Source organism: Engystomops pustulosus, chromosome 9, assembly GCF_040894005.1.
Source record: "Engystomops pustulosus chromosome 9, aEngPut4.maternal, whole genome shotgun sequence".
NCBI classification, from domain to species: Eukaryota; Metazoa; Chordata; class Amphibia; order Anura; family Leptodactylidae; genus Engystomops; species Engystomops pustulosus.
Genome location: NC_092419.1, coordinates 3,501,074 through 3,519,881, shown reverse-complemented (window position 1 = coordinate 3,519,881; position 18,808 = coordinate 3,501,074). Strand labels below are relative to the sequence as shown.

Below are 18,808 nucleotides of genomic sequence, written 5' to 3'. Positions count from 1 at the left end.
ATGTGCGTGCTGTGTCCATGTGTAATTCCTCCTATGTCTGCCCGGGGGGACGACTTTCTCGCCTTGCACTGTCATTCCCCCTCAGCATTGTCTGAGGATTCTCATCCTGCTTTTATCATTATGTCTTATGTAGTCATTAACCAAGTATTTTTTACTACAATTCTTCAGACTCCATTCGGTCTTTCATAGTGCTTCCTTTTACCCCTTTTTCCCTGTCCCTCCTTAAAGGGGTACCTTTTGTTTTTGTGTACAGAGTAGCTGCATGGTGCCCGGCTCTCCTCTACAGAGTGGCTGCATAGTGCCCGGCTCTCCTGTACAGAGTGGCTGCATAGTGCCCGGCTCTCCTGTACAGAGTCGCTGCATAGTGCCCGGCTCTCCTGTACAGAGTGGCTGCATAGTGCTCGGCTCTCCTGTACAGAGTGGCTGCATAGCGCCCGTGTCTCCTGTACAGAGTGGCTGCATAGTGCCTGGCTCTCCTGTACTGAGTGGCTGCATAGTCCCCGTGTCTCCTGTACAGAGTGGCTGCATAGTGCTTGGCTCTCCTATACAGAGTGGCTGCATAGTGCTCGGCTCTCCTGTACAGAGTGGCTGCATAGTGCTCGGCTCTCCTGTACAGAGTAGCTGCATAGTGCCCGTCTCTCCTGTACAGAGTCGCTGCATAGTGCCCGGCTCTCCTGTACAGAGTGGCTGCATAGTCCCCGTGTCTCCTGTACTGAGTCGCTGCATAGTGCCCGGCTCTCCTGTACTGAGTCGCTGCATAGTGCCCGGCTCTCCTGTACAGAGTGGCTGCATAGTGCCCGGCTCTCCTGTACAGAGTGGCTGCATAGTGCCCGGCTCTCCTGTACAGAGTGGCTGCATAGTGCCCGGCTCTCCTGTACAGAGTGGCTGCATAGTGCCCGGCTCTCCTGTACAGAGTGGCTGCATAGTGCCCGGCTCTCCTGTACACAGTCGCTGCATAGTGCCCGGCTCTCCTGTACAGAGTCACTGCATAGTGCCCGGCTCTCCTGTACAGAGTCGCTGCATAGTGCTCGGCTCTCCTGTACAGAGTGGCTGCATAGTGCCCGGCTCTCCTGTACAGAGTGGCTGCATAGTGCCCGGCTCTCCTGTACAGAGGTGCTGCATAGTGCCCGGCTCTCCTGTACAGAGTCGCTGCATAGTGCCCGGCTCTTCTGTACAGAGTGGCTGCATAGTGCCCGGCTCTCCTGTACAGAGTGGCTGCATAGTGCCCGGCTCTCCTGTACAGAGTGGCTGCATAGTGTCTGGCTCTCCTGTACAGAGTTGCTGCATAGTGCTCGGCTCTCTTGTACACAGTCGCTGCATAGTGCCCGGCTCTCCTGTACAGAGTCGCTGCATAGTGCTCGGCTCTCCTGTACAGAGTGGCTGCATAGTGCCCGGCTCTCCTGTACAGAGTGGCTGCATAGTGCCCGGCTCTCCTGTACAGAGTGGCTGCATAGTGCCCGGCTCTCCTGTACAGAGTCGCTGCATAGTGCCCGGCTCTCCGGTACAGAGTGGCTGCATAGTGCCCGGCTCTCCTGTACAGAGTGGCTGCATAGTGCCCAGCTCTCCTGTACAGAGGTGCTGCATAGTGCCCGGCTCTCCTGTACAGAGTCACTGCATAGTGCCCGGCTCTCCTGTACAGAGTGGCTGCATAGTGCCCGGCTCTCCTGTACAGAGTGGCTGCATAGTGCCCGGCTCTCCTGTACAGAGTGGCTGCATAGTGCCCGGCTCTCCTGTACAGAGTGGCTGCATAGTGCTCGGCTCTCCTGTACAGAGTGGCTGCATAGTGCCCGGCTCTCCTGTACAGAGTCGCTGCATAGTGCCCGGCTCCCCTGTACAGAGTGGCTGCATAGTGCCCGGCTCTCCTGTACAGAGGTGCTGCATAGTGCCCGGCTCTCCTGTACAGAGTGGCTGCATAGTGCTCGGCTCTCCTGTACAGAGTTGCTGCATAGTGCCCGGCTCTCCTGTACAGAGGCGCTGCATAGTGCCCTGCTCTCCTGTACAGAGTCGCTGCATAGTGCCCGGCTCTCCTGTACAGAGTGGCTGCATAGTGCCCGGCTCTCCTGTACAGAGTGGCTGCATAGTGCCCGGCTCTCCTGTACAGAGTGGCTGCATAGTGCCCGGCTCTCCTGTACAGAGTGGCTGCATAGTGCCCGGCTCTCCTGTACAGAGTCGCTGCATAGTGCCCGGCTCTCCTGTACAGAGTGGCTGCATAGTGCCCGGCTCTCCTGTACAGAGTCGCTGCATAGTGCCCGGCTCTCCTGTACAGAGTGGCTGCATAGTGCCCGGCTCTCCTGTACAGAGTGGCTGCATAGTGCCCGGCTCTCCTGTACAGAGTCGCTGCATAGTGCCCGGCTCTCCTGTACAGAGTGGCTGCATAGTGCCCGGCTCTCCTGTACAGAGTGGCTGCATAGTGCCCGGCTCTCCTGTACAGAGTGGCTGCATAGTGCCCGGCTCTCCTGTACAGAGTGGCTGCATAGTGCCCGGCTCTCCTGCACAGAGTGGCTGCATAGTGCTCGGCTCTCCTGTACAGAGTAGCTGCATAGTGCCCGGCTCTCCTGTACAGAGTCGCTGCATAGTGCCCGGCTCTCCTGTACAGAGTGGCTGCATAGTGCTCGGCTCTCCTGTACAGAGTCGCTGCATAGTGCCCGGCTCTCCTGTACAGAGTGGCTGCATAGTGCCCGGCTCTCCTGTACAGAGTGGCTGCATAGTGCCCGGCTCTCCTGTACAGAGTGGCTGCATAGTGCCCGGCTCTCCTGTACAGAGTGGCTGCATAGTGCCCGGCTCTCCTGTACAGAGTGGCTGCATAGTGCCCGGCTCTCCTGTACAGAGTGGCTGCATAGTGCCCGGCTCTCCTGTACAGAGTGGCTGCATAGTGCCCGGCTCTCGTGTACAGAGTCTCTGCATAGTGCTCGGCTGTCCTGTACACAGTCTCTGCATAGTGCCCGGCTCTCCTGTACAGAGTGGCTGCATAGTGTCCGGCTCTCCTGTACAGAGTCACTGCATAGTGCCTGGCTCTCCTGTACAGAGTCGCTGCATAGTGCCCGGCTCTCCTGTACAGAGTGGCTGCATAGTGCCCGGCTCTCCTATACACAGTCTCTGCATAGTGCCCGGCTCTCCTGTACAGAGTGGCTGCATAGTGCCCGGCTCTCCTGTACAGAGTGGCTGCATAGTGCCCGGCTCTCCTGTACAGAGTGGCTGCATAGTGCCCGGCTCTCCTATACACAGTCTCTGCATAGTGCCCGGCTCTCCTGTACAGAGTGGCTGCATAGTGCCCGGCTCTCCTGTACAGAGTGGCTGCATAGTGCCCGGCTCTCCTGTACAGAGTGGCTGCATAGTGCCCGGCTCTCCTGTACAGAGTGGCTGCATAGTGCCCGGCTCTCCTGTACAGAGTCGCTGCATAGTGCTCGGCTCTCCTGTACAGAGTTGCTGCATAGTGCCCGGCTCTCCTGTACAGAGGCGCTGCATAGTGCCCTGCTCTCCTGTACAGAGGCGCTGCATAGTGCCCGGCTCTCTTGTACAGAGTGGCTGCATAGTGCCCGGCTCTCCTGTACAGAGTGGCTGCATAGTGCCCGGCTCTCCTGTACAGAGTGGCTGCATAGTGCCCGGCTCTCCTGTACAGAGTGGCTGCATAGTGCCCGGCTCTCCTGTACAGAGTGGCTGCATAGTGCCCGGCTCTCGTGTACAGAGTCTCTGCATAGTGCCCGGCTCTCCTGTACAGAGTGGCTGCATAGTGCCCGGCTCTCCTGTACACAGTCGCTGCATAGTGCCCGGCTCTCCTGTACAGAGTGGCTGCATAGTGCTCGGCTCTCCTGTACAGAGTTGCTGCATAGTGCCCGGCTCTCCTGTACAGAGGCGCTGCATAGTGCCCGGCTCTCCTGTACAGAGTGGCTGCATAGTGCCCGGCTCTCCGGTACAGAGGCGCTGCATAGTGCCCGGCTCTCCTGTACAGAGTGGCTGCATAGTGCCCGGCTCTCCTGTACAGAGTCACTGCATAGTGCCCGGCTCTCCTGTACAGAGTCGCTGCATAGTGCCCGGCTCTCCTGTACAGAGTGGCTGCATAGTGCCCGGCTCTCCTGTACAGAGTGGCTGCATAGTGCCCGGCTCTCCTGTACAGAGTGGCTGCATAGTGCCCGGCTCTCCTGTACAGAGTGGCTGCATAGTGCCCGGCTCTCCTGTACAGAGTGGCTGCATAGTGCCCGGCTCTCCTGTACAGAGTGGCTGCATAGTGCCCGGCTCTCCTGTACAGAGCGGCTGCATAGTGCCCGGCTCTCCTGTACAGAGTGGCTGCATAGTGCCCGGCTCTCCTGTACAGAGTGGCTGCATAGTGCCCGGCTCTCCTGTACAGAGTCGCTGCATAGTGACTTCTATTTTTTGCCTCTTTGACCTCTCTTATTTCTGCGTACAGTGCCGCATGCCGCAGTATTTCTGGAAGCGAGGCACTTGTATAGGGTAGTGCTGGGTAGAAATTGTCCAGGTAGAGGTGGCAGCCCTGGTCCAGCAGTGGGTGCACCTAATCTGCCCTGTAATACCCTGTAAGGGGGGGATTCTGGGGGCTCTATAGTGGAGTCCTTCCTATCATACACCATGAACTTGTAGGAAGAGAGGAAAAAATTGTGAGGGATTTGTCTAGAGCCAGGCGCCAAAAGTATGCACAAAATGGGGGAGAGAGATAATGGAGTGGAGTTGCAGCGTTAAACCCCGGGGCTGGATGTGGATCCAGATGTGTTGTGTAGGAATAGAGAAAAAACGGGGTCAAAGAGTTAGACGCGCTACATCCGAGGTGTATTATTGATTATTTTTATTGGAAATGTGACCTTTCCAATAAAAATAATCAATAATACACCTCGGATGTAGCGCGTCTAACTCTTTGACCCCGTTTTTTCTCTATTTCTACCATGAACTTGTATGTGTACCCTGATGCCCTCTCGCACAGCTTATACATCGTACCTCTTATTGGGCAGGTACTAGCAGAACTGAAGTCTCCCTTTAATATGTACCAAGGACTCTATGGTCTTTGCTCACATGTTTGGCGGGGTAGATGTCTGGGCAAACTTGACTAAAATGATCTAATATGGGCCTGACCTTAAATAAACTATGGTAACTGGGGTCATAGTATCACCGCATTCATATTGACCTGTACAATAAAACAAAATCATTATTAAACCCAGACGATGAACTGAATCCTGAATACATATAAGAAACTTGCCTATGTGGGAGGAATACCCCTTTAAGCTACAAACTGGCTGAGTCCTGAAGGGGTTAATAAGGGAGGAGCGCCCTCATTTGGTTAGGAGCCCCCTTTGTGCTACATTCTCCTTAGGTAAACACAGGCGTGGCGCCATCTTGTGGTGGATTTAAAATATTGCACCTGGGGAAAATGATTTGCATATTATTTCCCAGAACTCTTAGCAAACCCATCACGAACCTCAAAGCTCCGCAGAACAGTAATGTGATCTACAAAGTGACTCTCCCTGGGGGAAGGTAGTGGCGCTCCGGTGTCTTTACTATTCAGGCGGAATGAAAAGTCCAACCTGCCTCTATCACTCCTGCTGTACACAATTTCAGTTGTTGCAGGTTTCAACCCTAAATCAGAAGTCTAGGGTCGGGTAGGACAGATTATTCTCCTCTCTGCATCCGCCCCCTGCATTCCAGGACAAGCTCACACACACAGAGACCCTACCTGCCAGCAAACAACAGCGTGCAGAGCCTTACTCTACAAGCTACAGACATATAAGGTCTTTATCCAGGGGAGGCAGGCATATAGCAGAGCTGCCAGTGTATGTTATGGCTGTGATAGCAGAGCTGGAGTGTGTCATTGTGTGTAATAGGCATCTCATGGATCTCTGATCTGTCTCTTTTTCTCTCTGATCTCTCATGTGTCAGATACTAGGCCAGATAATAGGGAGATAACATGGAGTCATCAGTCATATACACCCCCACGTCCTGTGGGAGGGGAGGACGTCAGGAGGTAACGGGGGAGGGGGGAGAACACAGATCACCAACCCTATTCAAGTGCAATAGTACCCAAACTTTTACCCCTGTGCATGTAATAACATCAGCCCCCAGTCTAGGTGTCCCCCACATCATCAGATGACCTGTGATATTCCGATCATATTGTGTGGTCCTGTAAGGCTTAACAGCGTTTTCTTGTTCCTCCTCAGGGTGATATCCAGCAACTACTTATAGCTAATAACGCCCAGGCAGCTTACGACTACTGCGAACACTACAGTCCGGACTGCGACTCCGCTCTGCTGAACACGCCACAGGCCCAGGACCCCAACACCAGGCAGGATGTAAGTACGGAGCAGGGCCCCCCATAAGGGCCCTCATGGATCTCTGCTGTATACACTTCATGTCATGCTGGGACCCCCACTACTCATAAGAATGGGTTATGCTTCCCCTCTCCATTTACTGACTATGGGACCACCAGAGATACCTGAGCGCTGTGCTCAGCATATAGGAAGAATAGAGTAATCCAGATGCCTCCGAGGCGGGGCAGGGTTAGACACCATCCCTTACCCTACCCTTACCCACATCTCAGGGGTGTAACCCGGGCCCCACAGTATAATGCATCACTTATAGCACTAGTCTCCGCATATGGAGAAGCTTCTGATGCCAAAATCTGGAGTGGATGATAAAAAGAGGTAACTGCTACGCCTCCTCTTATTCAATCCACCCCATTCTGCACTATATACACAGAATCCCGGGAAATCCTTCTAGTGCCCCCATATGAGAAGGGGAGACCCTGGTGTTCTATAAGTTGCTTTGTAAGTCAATGTCCGACCCTTTAAGAAGCCCTCGCTGAGGTCACATGTCCGTAGTTGTGTTGTGAGGCTTATTCAAGGGTTTGACATTGACCTACAGGATCATTAATGTGAAAGACCCCTGTAGTATCACTGCCAGGACCCCCACAGTGGGGTCTCCCCCCCCCCCATATGATAGATGCAGATGTTACTGTCCTTCTCCCCCTCCCTCTCAGTCCGGTCTCTTCCTTTGAGTGTTACTCATGGTTAATTCTCTGTCCTTGAGATTGAGTGGGATGAGCCCCTCCGTCATCTCTGCGACCTCCGTGGTGGAATGAGATCGAGACCTCGTCTTATAATGTTCAGACGCAGCAGAGAAGTCAATGAAATTTAGTTGTGCTGAGAAATTGACACGGATTTGTCTCTGGATCCGGATGATTTGTAGGTTATGGATTTGTCTTTACAGTTAGGGCCAGAAATATTTGGACAGTGACACAAGTTTTGTTATTTTAGCTGTTTACAAAAACCTGTTCAGAAATAACAATTCTATATATAATATGGGCTGCACACTCCCAGCCGCAATGTGAGAGTTTCCACATCCAAATCGGGGAAAGGGTTTAGGGATCACAGCTCTGTAATGCAGAGCCGCCTCTCATTCAAGGGACCAAAAGTAATTGGACAATGGACTCTAACGGCTGCAATTACCTCTGAAGGCGTCTCCCTCGTTAACCTGTAATCAATGAAGTAGTTGTAAGGTCTGGGGTTGATACCAGGTGTGTGATTCCAGGTGTGTGATTCCAGGTGTGTGATTCCAGGTGCGTGATTCCAGGTGTGTGATTCCAGGTGTGTGATTCCAGGTGTGTGATTCCAGGTGTGTGATTCCAAGTGTGTGGTTCCAGGTGTGTGGTTCCAGGTGTGTGGTTCCAGGTGTGTGGTTCCAGGTGTGTGATTCCAGGTGTGTGATTCCAGGTGTGTGGTTTTGCATTTGGAAGCTGTTGCTGTGACCAGACAACATGCGGTCAAAGGAAATCTCAATTGAGGTGAAGCAGAACATCCTGAGGCTGAAAAAAAGAAATAATCCATCAGAGAGATGGCAGACATGCTCGGAGGAGCAAAACCAACAGGCGGGTACATTCTGAGAAAAAAGGTAGTGACTGGTGAGCTTGGGAACGCAAAAAGACCACGGATGACAACAGTGGTGGATGATCGCCGCATACTTTCTTTGTTGAAGAAGAACCCATTCACAACAACAACTGAAGTCCAGAACACTCCCAGTGAAGTCCAGAACACTCCCGGTGAAGTCCAGAACACTCCCGGTGAAGTCCAGAACACTCCCGGTGAAGTCCAGAACACTCCCGGTGAAGTCCAGAACACTCCCGGTGAAGTCCAGAACACTCCCGGTGAAGTCCAGAACACTCCCGGTGAAGTCCAGAACACTAACGGTGAAGTCCAGAACACTCTCAGTGAAGTAGGTGTATCTGTCTCTAAGTCAACAGTAAAGAGAAGACTCCATGAAAGTAAATACAAAGGGTTCACATCTAGATGCAAACCATTCATCAATTCCAAAAATAGACAGGCCAGAGTTAAATTTGCCGAAAAACACCTTAAGAAGCCGGCTCAGTTCTGGAAAAGTATTCTATGGACAGATGAGACAAAGATCAACCTGTACCAGAATGATGGGGAGAAAAAAGTTTGGAGAAGAAAGGGAACGGCACATGATCCAAGGCGCACCACATGCTCTGTAACACATGGTGGAGGCAGCGGGATGGCACGGGCATGCATGGCTTTCAGTGGCACTGGGTCACTTGTGTTTATTGATGACATAACAGCAGACAAGAGGAGCACCGGGAGTGCACCGGGATATACTTTCAGCCCAGATTCAGCCAAGTGCTTCATAGTACAGATGGACAATGACCCCAAGCATAGAGCCAAAGCTACCCAGGAGTTCATGAGCGCAAAAAACATTCTGCAATGGCCAAGTCACTCACCAGATCTGAACCCAATTGAGCTGCATTTCACTTGCTCCAATCCAGACTTAAGACGGAAAGAGCCACAAACAAGCGAGACCTGAAGACTGTGGCTGTAAAGGCAAAGCATTAAGAAGGAGGAGACCCAGCGTCTGGTGATGTCCATGGGCTCCAGACTGAAGGCAGTGATCGCCTCCAAAGGATTCGCAACAAAATATTGAAGATAAAAATATTTTGTTTGGGTTCTGTTTATTTGTCCAATTACTTTTGAGCTCCTAAAATGTGGAATGTAAAGAAATGTCTACAATTCCTACACCTGAATTCTCTTGTAGAGGTTTCATTTCAGATCCAATGGGGAGGCACGCGGAGCCCAACTCGCCAAAATTGTGTCACTGTCCAAATATTTGTGGCCCTAACTGATCCGGATGGTTTGTAGGTTGTGATGAGACTTGGTCTCGGCATTGCAGCACGTCTCAATCTCTATGAAGTCTGTTTCTTACCTGTTCTCTCTGCTTCCTGCCCTCTCCCCCTCCCCCACGTGTAGTACGCAGAGGAAGAGGTGGAGTATTATGAATACCCCTACTATTATGACAATAAGGAGGAAGGGACGTCTGCCCCACCTACTACAAGTGCCCCACCTGCAGGGGGCGCCAGTGAGCAGGTAACCTGTGGGTGTCATGTGTGGCGTCATCGCGTCTGCCGTGTGTTACTGTATAACTGGAGGCTGCCCAGCCAGGAACGTGGCTCAGGAATACACTCATGTTCCATCTGATCAGTACATAAGGGATCTATCTCTATCATGTGTCTGCTTCACTCTCTTATGTGTCTCGTATATTTTGTTTTATGTCTATGTTTCTGTGTTTCTGTGAGTCTTGTCCTTGATCATTATTCCAAACGCTTTAAAGGAAATCTACCACCAGGATGAAGAACTGTAAACCAAGCACTGACATCCTGGTGTGCGCCCCCTCTGGCAGGATCTGCTCTCCTTTTAGCTTCCTATTCCCTGGTTTCCCCCCCCCCCAAAAAAGGACTTTACAATTATGCAAATGAGCCTCCGAGCTCCTTAGGTGTTAATGGAGCCTGGAGCCCCTCATGCTCATTTGCATAATTGTTAAAGGCTTTAATTCTTAAAAACCAAGGCATAAGAAGCTTAAAGAAGAGCGGATCCTGCCAGAGGGGGCGCACATCAGGATGTCAGTGCTTGGTTTACAGTCCTTCATCCTGGTGGTAGATGTCCTTTAAGGATAATTTTTCAATCTAAACCTTGATGTCATCAAACATTTTGACATATCCCAGGACTTCTGTGTCCCTGTAGTGACAGGAGGACAAGCTCCTCCCCCTTCTGCGTCACTTCCCTGCACTCTCCTCCGGCTTCTCCTAAAATCCACATTTTTATTGTAATTACCTTCCATATCAGGTTTTGAGGTGTTGAAACTAATGATAGAAGTTTTCTGAAACATTTCGAGGCGTCTCGGGAGCAGTGTGAGAGTGCTGGGAGCTGACCGAGGGGAACACTAGCATTTCCTCCAATAATTTATAAGTACATTATTTTGTGTTTCGATTTCAAAGAACTTTCATTTTTAAACATTTTTTTTGCAAGGACAAATCTTCTTATATGTCTCCTGTCCAGTCTTTATAATGAAAGAAAATCAGGCAGACGTCCAACAGTCTGATCTGATATTTTTGTAGAATAATGTTATAGAGCAGGAGGAGCTGAGCACATTATACATAGTGTCCTATCTGCAGGCAGCATGTTATAGAGCAGGAGGAGCTGAGCACATTATACATAGTGTCCTATCTGCAGGCAGCATGTTATAGAGCAGGAGGAGCTGAGCAGATTGTACATAGTGTCCTATCTGCAGGCAGCATGTTATAGAGCAGGAGGAGCTGAGCACATTATACATAGTGTCCTATCTGCAGGCAGCATGTTATAGAGCAGGAGGAGCTGAGCAGATTGTACATAGTGTTCTATCTGCAGGCAGCATGTTATAGAGCAGGAGGAGCAGAGCAGATTGTACATAGTGTCCTATCTGCAGGCAGCATGTTATAGAGCAGGAGGAGCTGAGCAGATTGTACATAGTGTCCTATCTGCAGGCAGCATGTTATAGAGCAGGAGGAGCTGAGATCATTGTACACAGTGTCCTATCTGCAGGCAGCATGTTATAGAGCAGGAGGAGCAAAGCAGATTGTACATAGTGTCCTATCTGCAGGCAGCATGTTATAGAGCAGGAGGAGCTGAGCAGATTGTACAGAGTGTCCTATCTGCAGGCAGCATGTTATAGAGCAGGAGAAGGTAAGCAAAATAAAATGCTGTCTGCAGGTCTGTGTTCCTGATATAGAAGCAGTTCTATATAATTTGCAATAGATTTTCTTATGTTCTAATTGATTGCTTTTAGACTTTTCATTTTTATGTGTCTCTAGTTATGTATTCCTGTATTTTTGGCAGTGTTTTATATGCTTCTGTTTTCTTATTTTGGCTTCTGATTTTGTGCTCAATTGTGCTCATAAGTAAATTGAGTGCGTTCTGTGTTACTCCTGTGTGCTCTGTGTTACTCCTGTGTGCTCTGTGTTACTCCTGTGTGCTCTGTGTTACTCCTGTGTGTTGTGTGTTACTCCTGTGTGTTGTGTGTTACTCCTGTGTGTTCTGTGTTACTCCTGTGTGCTCTGTGTTACTCCTGTGTGCTATGTGTTACTCCTGTGTGCTCTGTGTTACTCCTGTGTGTTGTGTGTTACTCCTGTGTGCTCTGTGTTACTCCTGTGTGCTCTGTGTTACTCCTGTGTGCTCTGTGTTACTCCTGTGTGCTCTGTGTTACTCCTGTGTGTTGTGTGTTACTCCTGTGTGTTCTGTGTTACTCCTGTGTGTTCTGTGTTACTCCTGTGTGTGCTGTGTTACTCCTGTGTGTTGTGTGTTACTCCTGTGTGCTCTGTGTTACTCCTGTGTGTTCTGTGTTACTCCTGTGTGCTGTGTGTTACTCCTGTGTGCTATGTGTTACTCCTTTGTGCTCTGTGTTACTCCTTTGTGCTCTGTGTTACTCCTGTGTGTTGTGTGTTACTCCTGTGTGTTCTGTGTTACTCCTGTGTGCTCTGTGTTACTCTTGTGTGTTGTGTGTTACTCCTGTGTGCTCTGTGTTACTCCTGTGTGTTCTGTGTTACTCCTGTGTGCTGTGTGTTACTCCTGTGTGCTATGTGTTACTCCTTTGTGCTCTGTGTTACTCCTTTGTGCTCTGTGTTACTCCTGTGTGCTCTGTGTTACTCCTGTGTGCTCTGTGTTACTCCTGTGTGCTCTGTGTTGCTCCTGTGTGCTCTGTGTTACTCCTGTGTGTTGTGTGTTACTCCTTTGTGCTGTGTGTTACTCCTGTGTGCTCTGTGTTACTCCTGTGTTCTGTGTTACTCCCGTGCGTTCTGTGTTACTCCTGTGTGTTGTGTGTTACTCCTGTGTGCTGTGTGTTACTCCTGTGTGCTGTGTGTTACTCCTGTGTGCTGTGTGTTACTCCTGTGTGCTATGTGTTACTCCTTTGTGCTCTGTGTTACTCCTTTGTGCTCTGTGTTACTCCTTTGTGCTCTGTGTTACTCCTGTGTGTTGTGTGTTACTCCTGTGCGTTCTGGTTACTCCTGTGCGTTCTGTGTTACTCCTGTGCGTTCTGTGTTACTCCTGTGCGTTCTGTGTTACTCCTGTGTGCTCTGTGTTACTCCTTTGTGTGGTTTGTGTTACTCCTGTGGACTCTGTGTTACTCATGTGTGTTACTCCTGTGTGTTCTGTGTTACTCCTGTATGTGGTCTGTGTTACTCCTGTATGTGGTCTGTGTTACTCCTGTATGTGGTCTGTGTTACTCCTGTGCAGTCTGTGTTACTCCTGTGTGCTCTGTGTTACTCTTGTGTGCTGTGTGTTACTCCTGTTTGTTGTGTGTTGCTACTGTGTGTTGTGTGTTACTCCTGTGTGCTCTGTGTTACTCCTGTGTGCTCTGTGTTACTCCTGTGTGCTCTGTGTTACTCCTGTGTTTTGTGTGTTACTCCTGTGTGCTCTGTGTTACTACTGTGTGCTCTGTGTTACTCCTGTGTGCTCTGTGTTACTCCTGTGTGCTCTGTGTTACTCCTGTTTGTTGTGTGTTGCTACTGTGTGTTGTGTGTTGCTCCTGTGTGCTCTGTGTTACTCCTGTGTGCTATGTGTTACTCCTGTGTGCTACGTGTTACTCCTGCGTGCTATGTGTTACTCCTGTGTGCTCTGTGTTACTCTTGTGTGTTGTGTGTTACTCTTGTGTGTTGTGTGTTACTCCTGTGTGCTCTGTGTTACTCCTGTGTGCTCTGTGTTACTCTTCTGTTTTGTGTGTTACTCTTGTGTGTTGTGTGTTACTCCTGTGTGTTGTGTGTTACTCCTGTGTGCTCTGTGTTGCTCCTGTGTGCGGTTTGTGTTACTCCTGTGTTCGGTCTGTGTTACTTTTGTGTGCTCTGTGTTACTCCTGTGTGCTCTATGTTACTCCTGTGTGTTCTGTGTTACTCCTGTGTGCTCTGTGTTACTCCTGTGTTCGGTCTGTGTTACCTCTGTGTGCTCTGTGTTACTCCTGTGTGTTGTGTGTTACTCCTGTGTGTTCTGTGTTACTCCTTTGTGCACTGTGTTACTCCTGTGTGCTCTGTGTTACTCCTTTGTGCACTGTGTTACTCCTGTGTTCGGTCTGTGTTACCTCTGTGTGCTCTGTGTTACTCCTGTGTGTTGTGTGTTACTCCTGTGTGTTCTGTGTTACTCCTTTGTGCGCTGTGTTACTCCTGTGTTCGGTCTGTGTTACTTCTGTGTGCCCTGTGTTACTCCAGTTTGTTGTGTGTTACTCCTGTGTTCGGTCTGTGTTACTTTTGTGTGCTCTGTGTTACTCCTGTGTGCTCTGTGTTACTCCTGTGTGTTCTGTGTTACTCCTGTGTGCTCTGTGTTACTCCTGTGTGCTCTGTGTTACTCCTGTGTGTTCTGTGTTACTCCTGTGTGCTCTGTGTTACTCCTGTGTTCGGTCTGTGTTACCTCTGTGTGCTCTGTGTTACTCCTGTGTGTTGTGTGTTACTCCTGTGTGCTGTGTGTTACTCTTTTGTGCACTGTGTTACTCCTGTGTGCTCTGTGTTACTCCTTTGTGCACTGTGTTACTCCTGTGTGCTCTGTGTTACTCCTGTGTTCGGTCTGTGTTACCTCTGTGTGCTCTGTGTTACTCCTGTGTGTTGTGTGTTACTCCTGTGTGTTCTGTGTTACTCCTGTGTGTTCTGTGTTACTCCTGTGTGCTCTGTGTTACTCCTGTGTGCTCTGTGTTACTCCTGTGTGTTGTGTGTTACTCCTCTGTGCTGTGTGTTACTCCTGTGTGCTCTGTGTTACTCCTGTGTTCTGTGTTACTCCCGTGCGTTCTGTGTTACTCCCGTGCGTTCTGTGTTACTCCTGTGTGTTGTGTGTTACTCCTGTGTGCTGTGTGTTACTCCTGTGTGCTGTGTGTTACTCCTGTGTGCTATGTGTTACTCCTTTGTGCTCTGTGTTACTCCTTTGTGCTCTGTGTTACTCCTGTGTGTTGTGTGTTACTCCTGTGCGTTCTGTGTTACTCCTGTGCGTTCTGTGTTACTACTGTGCGTTCTGTGTTACTCCTGTGTGCTCTGTGTTACTCCTTTGTGTGGTTTGTGTTACTCCTGTGGACTCTGTGTTACTCCTGTGTGTTACTCCTGTGTGTTCTCTGTTACTCCTGTATGTGGTCTGTGTTACTCCTGTATGTGGTCTGTGTTACTCCTGTGCAGTCTGTGTTACTCCTGTGTGCTGTGTGTTACTCCTGTTTGTTGTGTGTTGCTACTGTGTGTTGTGTGTTACTCCTGTGTGCTCTGTGTTACTCCTGTGTGCTCTGTGTTACTTCTGTGTTTTGTGTGTTACTCCTGTGTGCTCTGTGTTACTCCTGTGTGCTCTGTGTTACTCCTGTGTGCTCTGTGTTACTCCTGTGTGCTCCGTGTTACTCCTGTTTGTTGTGTGTTGCTACTGTGTGTTGTGTGTTGCTCCTGTGTGCTCTGTGTTACTCCTGTGTGCTATGTGTTACTCCTGTGTGCTACGTGTTACTCCTGCGTGCTATGTGTTACTCCTGTGTGCTCTGTGTTACTCTTGTGTGTTGTGTGTTACTCCTGTGTGCTCTGTGTTACTCCTGTGTGCTCTGTGTTACTCCTGTGTGCTCTGTGTTACTCTTCTGTTTTGTGTGTTACTCTTGTGTGTTGTGTGTTACTCCTGTGTGCTCTGTGTTGCTCCTGTGTGCGGTTTGTGTTACTCCTGTGTTCGGTCTGTGTTACTTTTGTGTGCTCTGTGTTACTCCTGTGTGCTCTGTGTTACTCCTGTGTGCTCTGTGTTACTCCTGTGTGTTCTGTGTTACTCCTGTGTGCTCTGTGTTACTCCTGTGTTCGGTCTGTGTTACTCTTGTGTGCTCTGTGTTACTCCTGTGTGCTGTGTGTTACTCCTGTGTGTTCTGTGTTACTCCTATGTGCTCTGTGTTACTCCTGTGTTCGGTCTGTGTTACTCTTGTGTGCTGTGTGTTACTCCTGTGTGCTGTGTGTTACTCCTGTGTGTTCTGTGTTACTCCTTTGTGCACTGTGTTACTCCTGTGTGCTCTGTGTTACTCCTTTGTGCACTGTGTTACTCCTGTGTGCTCTGTGTTACTCCTGTGTTCGGTCTGTGTTACCTCTGTGTGTTGTGTGTTACTCCTGTGTGTTCTGTGTTACTCCTTTGTGCACTGTGTTACTCCTGTGTTCGGTCTGTGTTACTTCTGTGTGCCCTGTGTTACTCCAGTGTGTTGTGTGTTACTCCTGTGTGCTCTGTGTTACTCCTGTGTGTTGTGTGTTACTCCTGTGTGTTCTGTGTTACTCCTTTGTGCACTGTGTTACTCCTGTGTTCGGTCTGTGTTACTTCTGTGTGCCCTGTGTTACTCCAGTGTGTTGTGTGTTACTCCTGTGTGCTCTGTGTTACTCCAGTGTGCTCTGTGTTACTCTTGTGTTCGGTCTGTGTTACTCCTGTGTTCGGTCTGTGTTACTCCTGTGTGCTCTGTGTTACTCCTGTGTGCTCTGTGTTACTCCTGGGTGTTCTGTGTTGCTCCTGTGTGCTCTGTGTTACTCCTGTGTGTTGTGTGTTACTCCTGTGTGCTCTGTGTTACTCCTGTGTGCTCTGTTACTCTTGTGTGCTATGTGTTACTCCTTTGTGTTGTGTGTTACTCCTGTGTGTTCTGTGTTACTCCTGTGTGCTCTGTGTTACTCCTGTGTGCTCTATGTTACTCCTGTGTGTTGTGTGTTAGTCCTGTGTGTTGTGTGTTACTCCTGTGTGATCTGTGTTACTCCTGTGTGCTCTATGTTACTTCTGTGGGCTCTGTGTTACTCCTGTGCGGTGTGTGTTTCTCCTGTGTGCTCTGTGTTACTCCTGTGTGCTCTATGTTACTCCTGTGCAGTCTGTGTTACTCCTGTGTGCTCTATGTTACTCCTGTGTGCTCTGTGTTACTCATGTGCGGTCTGTATTTCTCCTGTATGGTCTGTGTTACTCCTGTATGATCTGTGTTACTCCTGTGTCTTCTGTGTTACTCATTTTTGCTCTGTGTTACTCCTGTGTGCTCTGTGTTACTCCTGTGTGTTCTGTGTTACTCCTGTGTTCTATGTGTTACTCCTGTGTGCTCTGTGTTACTCCTGTGTGTTCTGTGTTACTCTTGTGTGCTCTGTGTTACTCCTGTGTGCTCTGTGTTACTCCTGTGTGTTCTGTGTTACTCCTGTGTGCTCCGTGTTACTCCTGTTTGTTGTGTGTTGCGACTGTGTGTTGTGTGTTGCGACTGTGTGCTGTGTTACTCCTGTGTGCTATGTGTTACTCCTGTGTGCTCTGTGTTACTCCTGTGTGTTGTGTGTTACTCCTGTGTGCTCTGTGTTACTCCTTTGTGCTCTGTACTTCTGTGTTGTGTGTTACCCCTGTGTGCTCTGTGTTACTTCTGTGTGCTCTGTGTTACTCTTGTGTGTTGTGTGTTACTCCTGTGTGCTCTGTGTTACTCATGTGTGCTCTGTATTACTCCTGTGTGCTCTGTGTTACTCCTGTGTGTTGTGTGTTACTCCTGTGTGCTCTGTGTTACTCATGTGTGCTCTGTATTACTCCTGTGTGCTCTGTGTTACTCCTGTGTGTTGTGTGTTAGTCCTGTGTGCTCTGTGTTACTCCTGTGTGCTCCGTGTTACTCCTGTTTGTTGTGTGTTGCTACTGTGTGTTGTGTGTTGCTCCTGTGTGCTGTATTACTCCTGTGTGCTGTGTGTTACTCCTGTGTTCTCTGTGTTACTCCTGTGTGTTCTGTGTTACTCCTTTGTGCTCTGTACTTCTGTGTTGTGTGTTACCCCTGTGTGCTCTGTGTTACTCCTTTGTGCTCTGTACTTCTGTGTTGTGTGTTACCCCTGTGTGCTCTGTGTTACCCCTGTGTGCTCTGTGTTACTCCTGTGTGCTCTGTGTTACTCTTGTGTGTTGTGTGTTACTCCTGTGTGCTCTGTGTTACTCCTGTGTGCTCTGTTACTCCTGTGTGCTCTGTGTTACTCCTGTGTGCTCTGTGTTACTCCTGTGTGCTCTGTGTTACTCTTCTGTTTTGTGTGTTACTCTTGTGTGTTGTGTGTTACTACTGTGTGCTCTATGTTACTCCTGTGTGTTCTGTGTTACTCCTGTGTGTTGTGTGTTAGTTCTGTGTGTTGTGTGTTACTCCTGTGTGCTCTGTGTTACTCATGTGTGCTCTTTGTTACTCCTGTGTGTTCTATGTTACTCCTGTGTGTTCTATGTTACCCCCGTGTGCTCTGTGTTACTCCTTCGTGGTCTGTGTTACTACTGTGTGGTCTGTGTTACTCCTGTGCAGTTTGTGTTACTCCTGTGTGTTCTATGTTACTCCTGTTTGTTCTATGTTACTCCTGTGTGTTCTATGTTACTCCTGTGTGCTCTGTGTTACTCCTGTGTGTTGTGTGTTACTCCTGTGTGTTCTGTGTTACTCCTGTGTGCTCTGTGTTACTCCTGTGTGCTCTGTGTTACTCCTGTGCGGTCTTTGTTACTCCTGTGAGCTCTATGTTACTCCTGTGTGCTCTGTGTTACTCCCGTGTTCTTTGTGTTACTCCTGTGTTCTTTGTTTTACTCCTGTGTGCTCTCTCTTACTCCTGTGTGCTCTGTGTTTCTCCTGTGTGCTCTGTGTTACTCCTGTGCAGTCTCTGTTACTCCTGTGTGCTATGTGTTAGTCCTGTGCAGTCTGTATTTCTCCTGTGTGCTCTGTGTTACTTCTCTGTGCTCTGTGTTGCTCCTTTGTATTCTGTGTTACTCCTGTGTGCTCTATGTTACTCCTGTGTGTTCTATGTTACCCCCGTGTGCTCTGTGTTACTCCTGTGTGGTCTGTGTTACTCCTGTGCGGTCTGTGTTACTCCTGTGCGGTCTGTGTTACTCCTGTGTGCTCTGTGTTACTCCTGTGCAGTTTGTGTTACTCCTGTGTGTTCTATGTTACTCCTGTGTGCTCTGTGTTACTTCTGTGTGCGGTTTGTGTTACTCCTGTGTTCTCTGTGTTACTCCTGTGTGTTCTGTGTTGCTCCTTTGTATTCTGTGTTACTCCTGTGTGCTCTATGTTACTCCTGTGTGTTCTATGTTACCCCCGTGTGCTCTGTGTTACTCCTGTGTGGTCTGTGTTACTACTGTGTGGTCTTTGTTACTCCTGTGCGGTCTGTGTTACTCCTGTGTGCTCTGTGTTACTCCTGTGCAGTTTGTGTTACTCCTGTGTGTTCTATGTTACTCCTGTGTGCTCTGTGTTACTTCTGTGTGCGGTTTGTGTTACTCCTGTGTTCTCTGTGTTACTCCTGTGTGTTCTGTGTTACTCCTGTGTGCTCTGTGTTACTCCTGTGTGCTCTGTGTTACTCCTGTGTGCGGTTTCTGTTACTCCTGTGTGCTCTGTGTTACTCCTGTGTGCTCTTTGTTACTCCTGTGTGGTCTGTGTTACTCCTGTGTGGTCTGTGTTTCTCCTGTGTGCTCTTTGTTACTCCTGTGTGGTCTGTGTTACTCCTGTGTGGTCTGTGTTACTCCTGTGTGCTCTGTGTTACTCTTGTGTGTTGTGTGTTACTCCTGTGTGCTCT

At 49.5% G+C, this 18,808-nt stretch overlaps 1 protein-coding gene across 11 annotated transcripts in view; it reads left to right on the top strand.

Annotated features, from left to right (window-relative positions):
• COL11A2 (collagen type XI alpha 2 chain) overlaps window positions 1-18,808 on the top strand; it is a 126,423-nt gene that overhangs the window by 54,299 nt on the left and 53,316 nt on the right. For 6 of the 11 annotated variants that reach the window (XM_072125750.1, XM_072125753.1, XM_072125749.1 and 3 more), the window contains exons 5-6: window positions 6,162-6,293; window positions 9,255-9,371. In XM_072125750.1, coding sequence (XP_071981851.1) covers window positions 6,162-6,293; window positions 9,255-9,371 — 249 coding nt within the window. The remainder of the gene's footprint in view (window positions 1-6,161; window positions 6,294-9,254; window positions 9,372-18,808) is intronic. The other 5 variants (XM_072125755.1, XM_072125754.1, XM_072125752.1 and 2 more) reach the window with 1 other exon arrangement.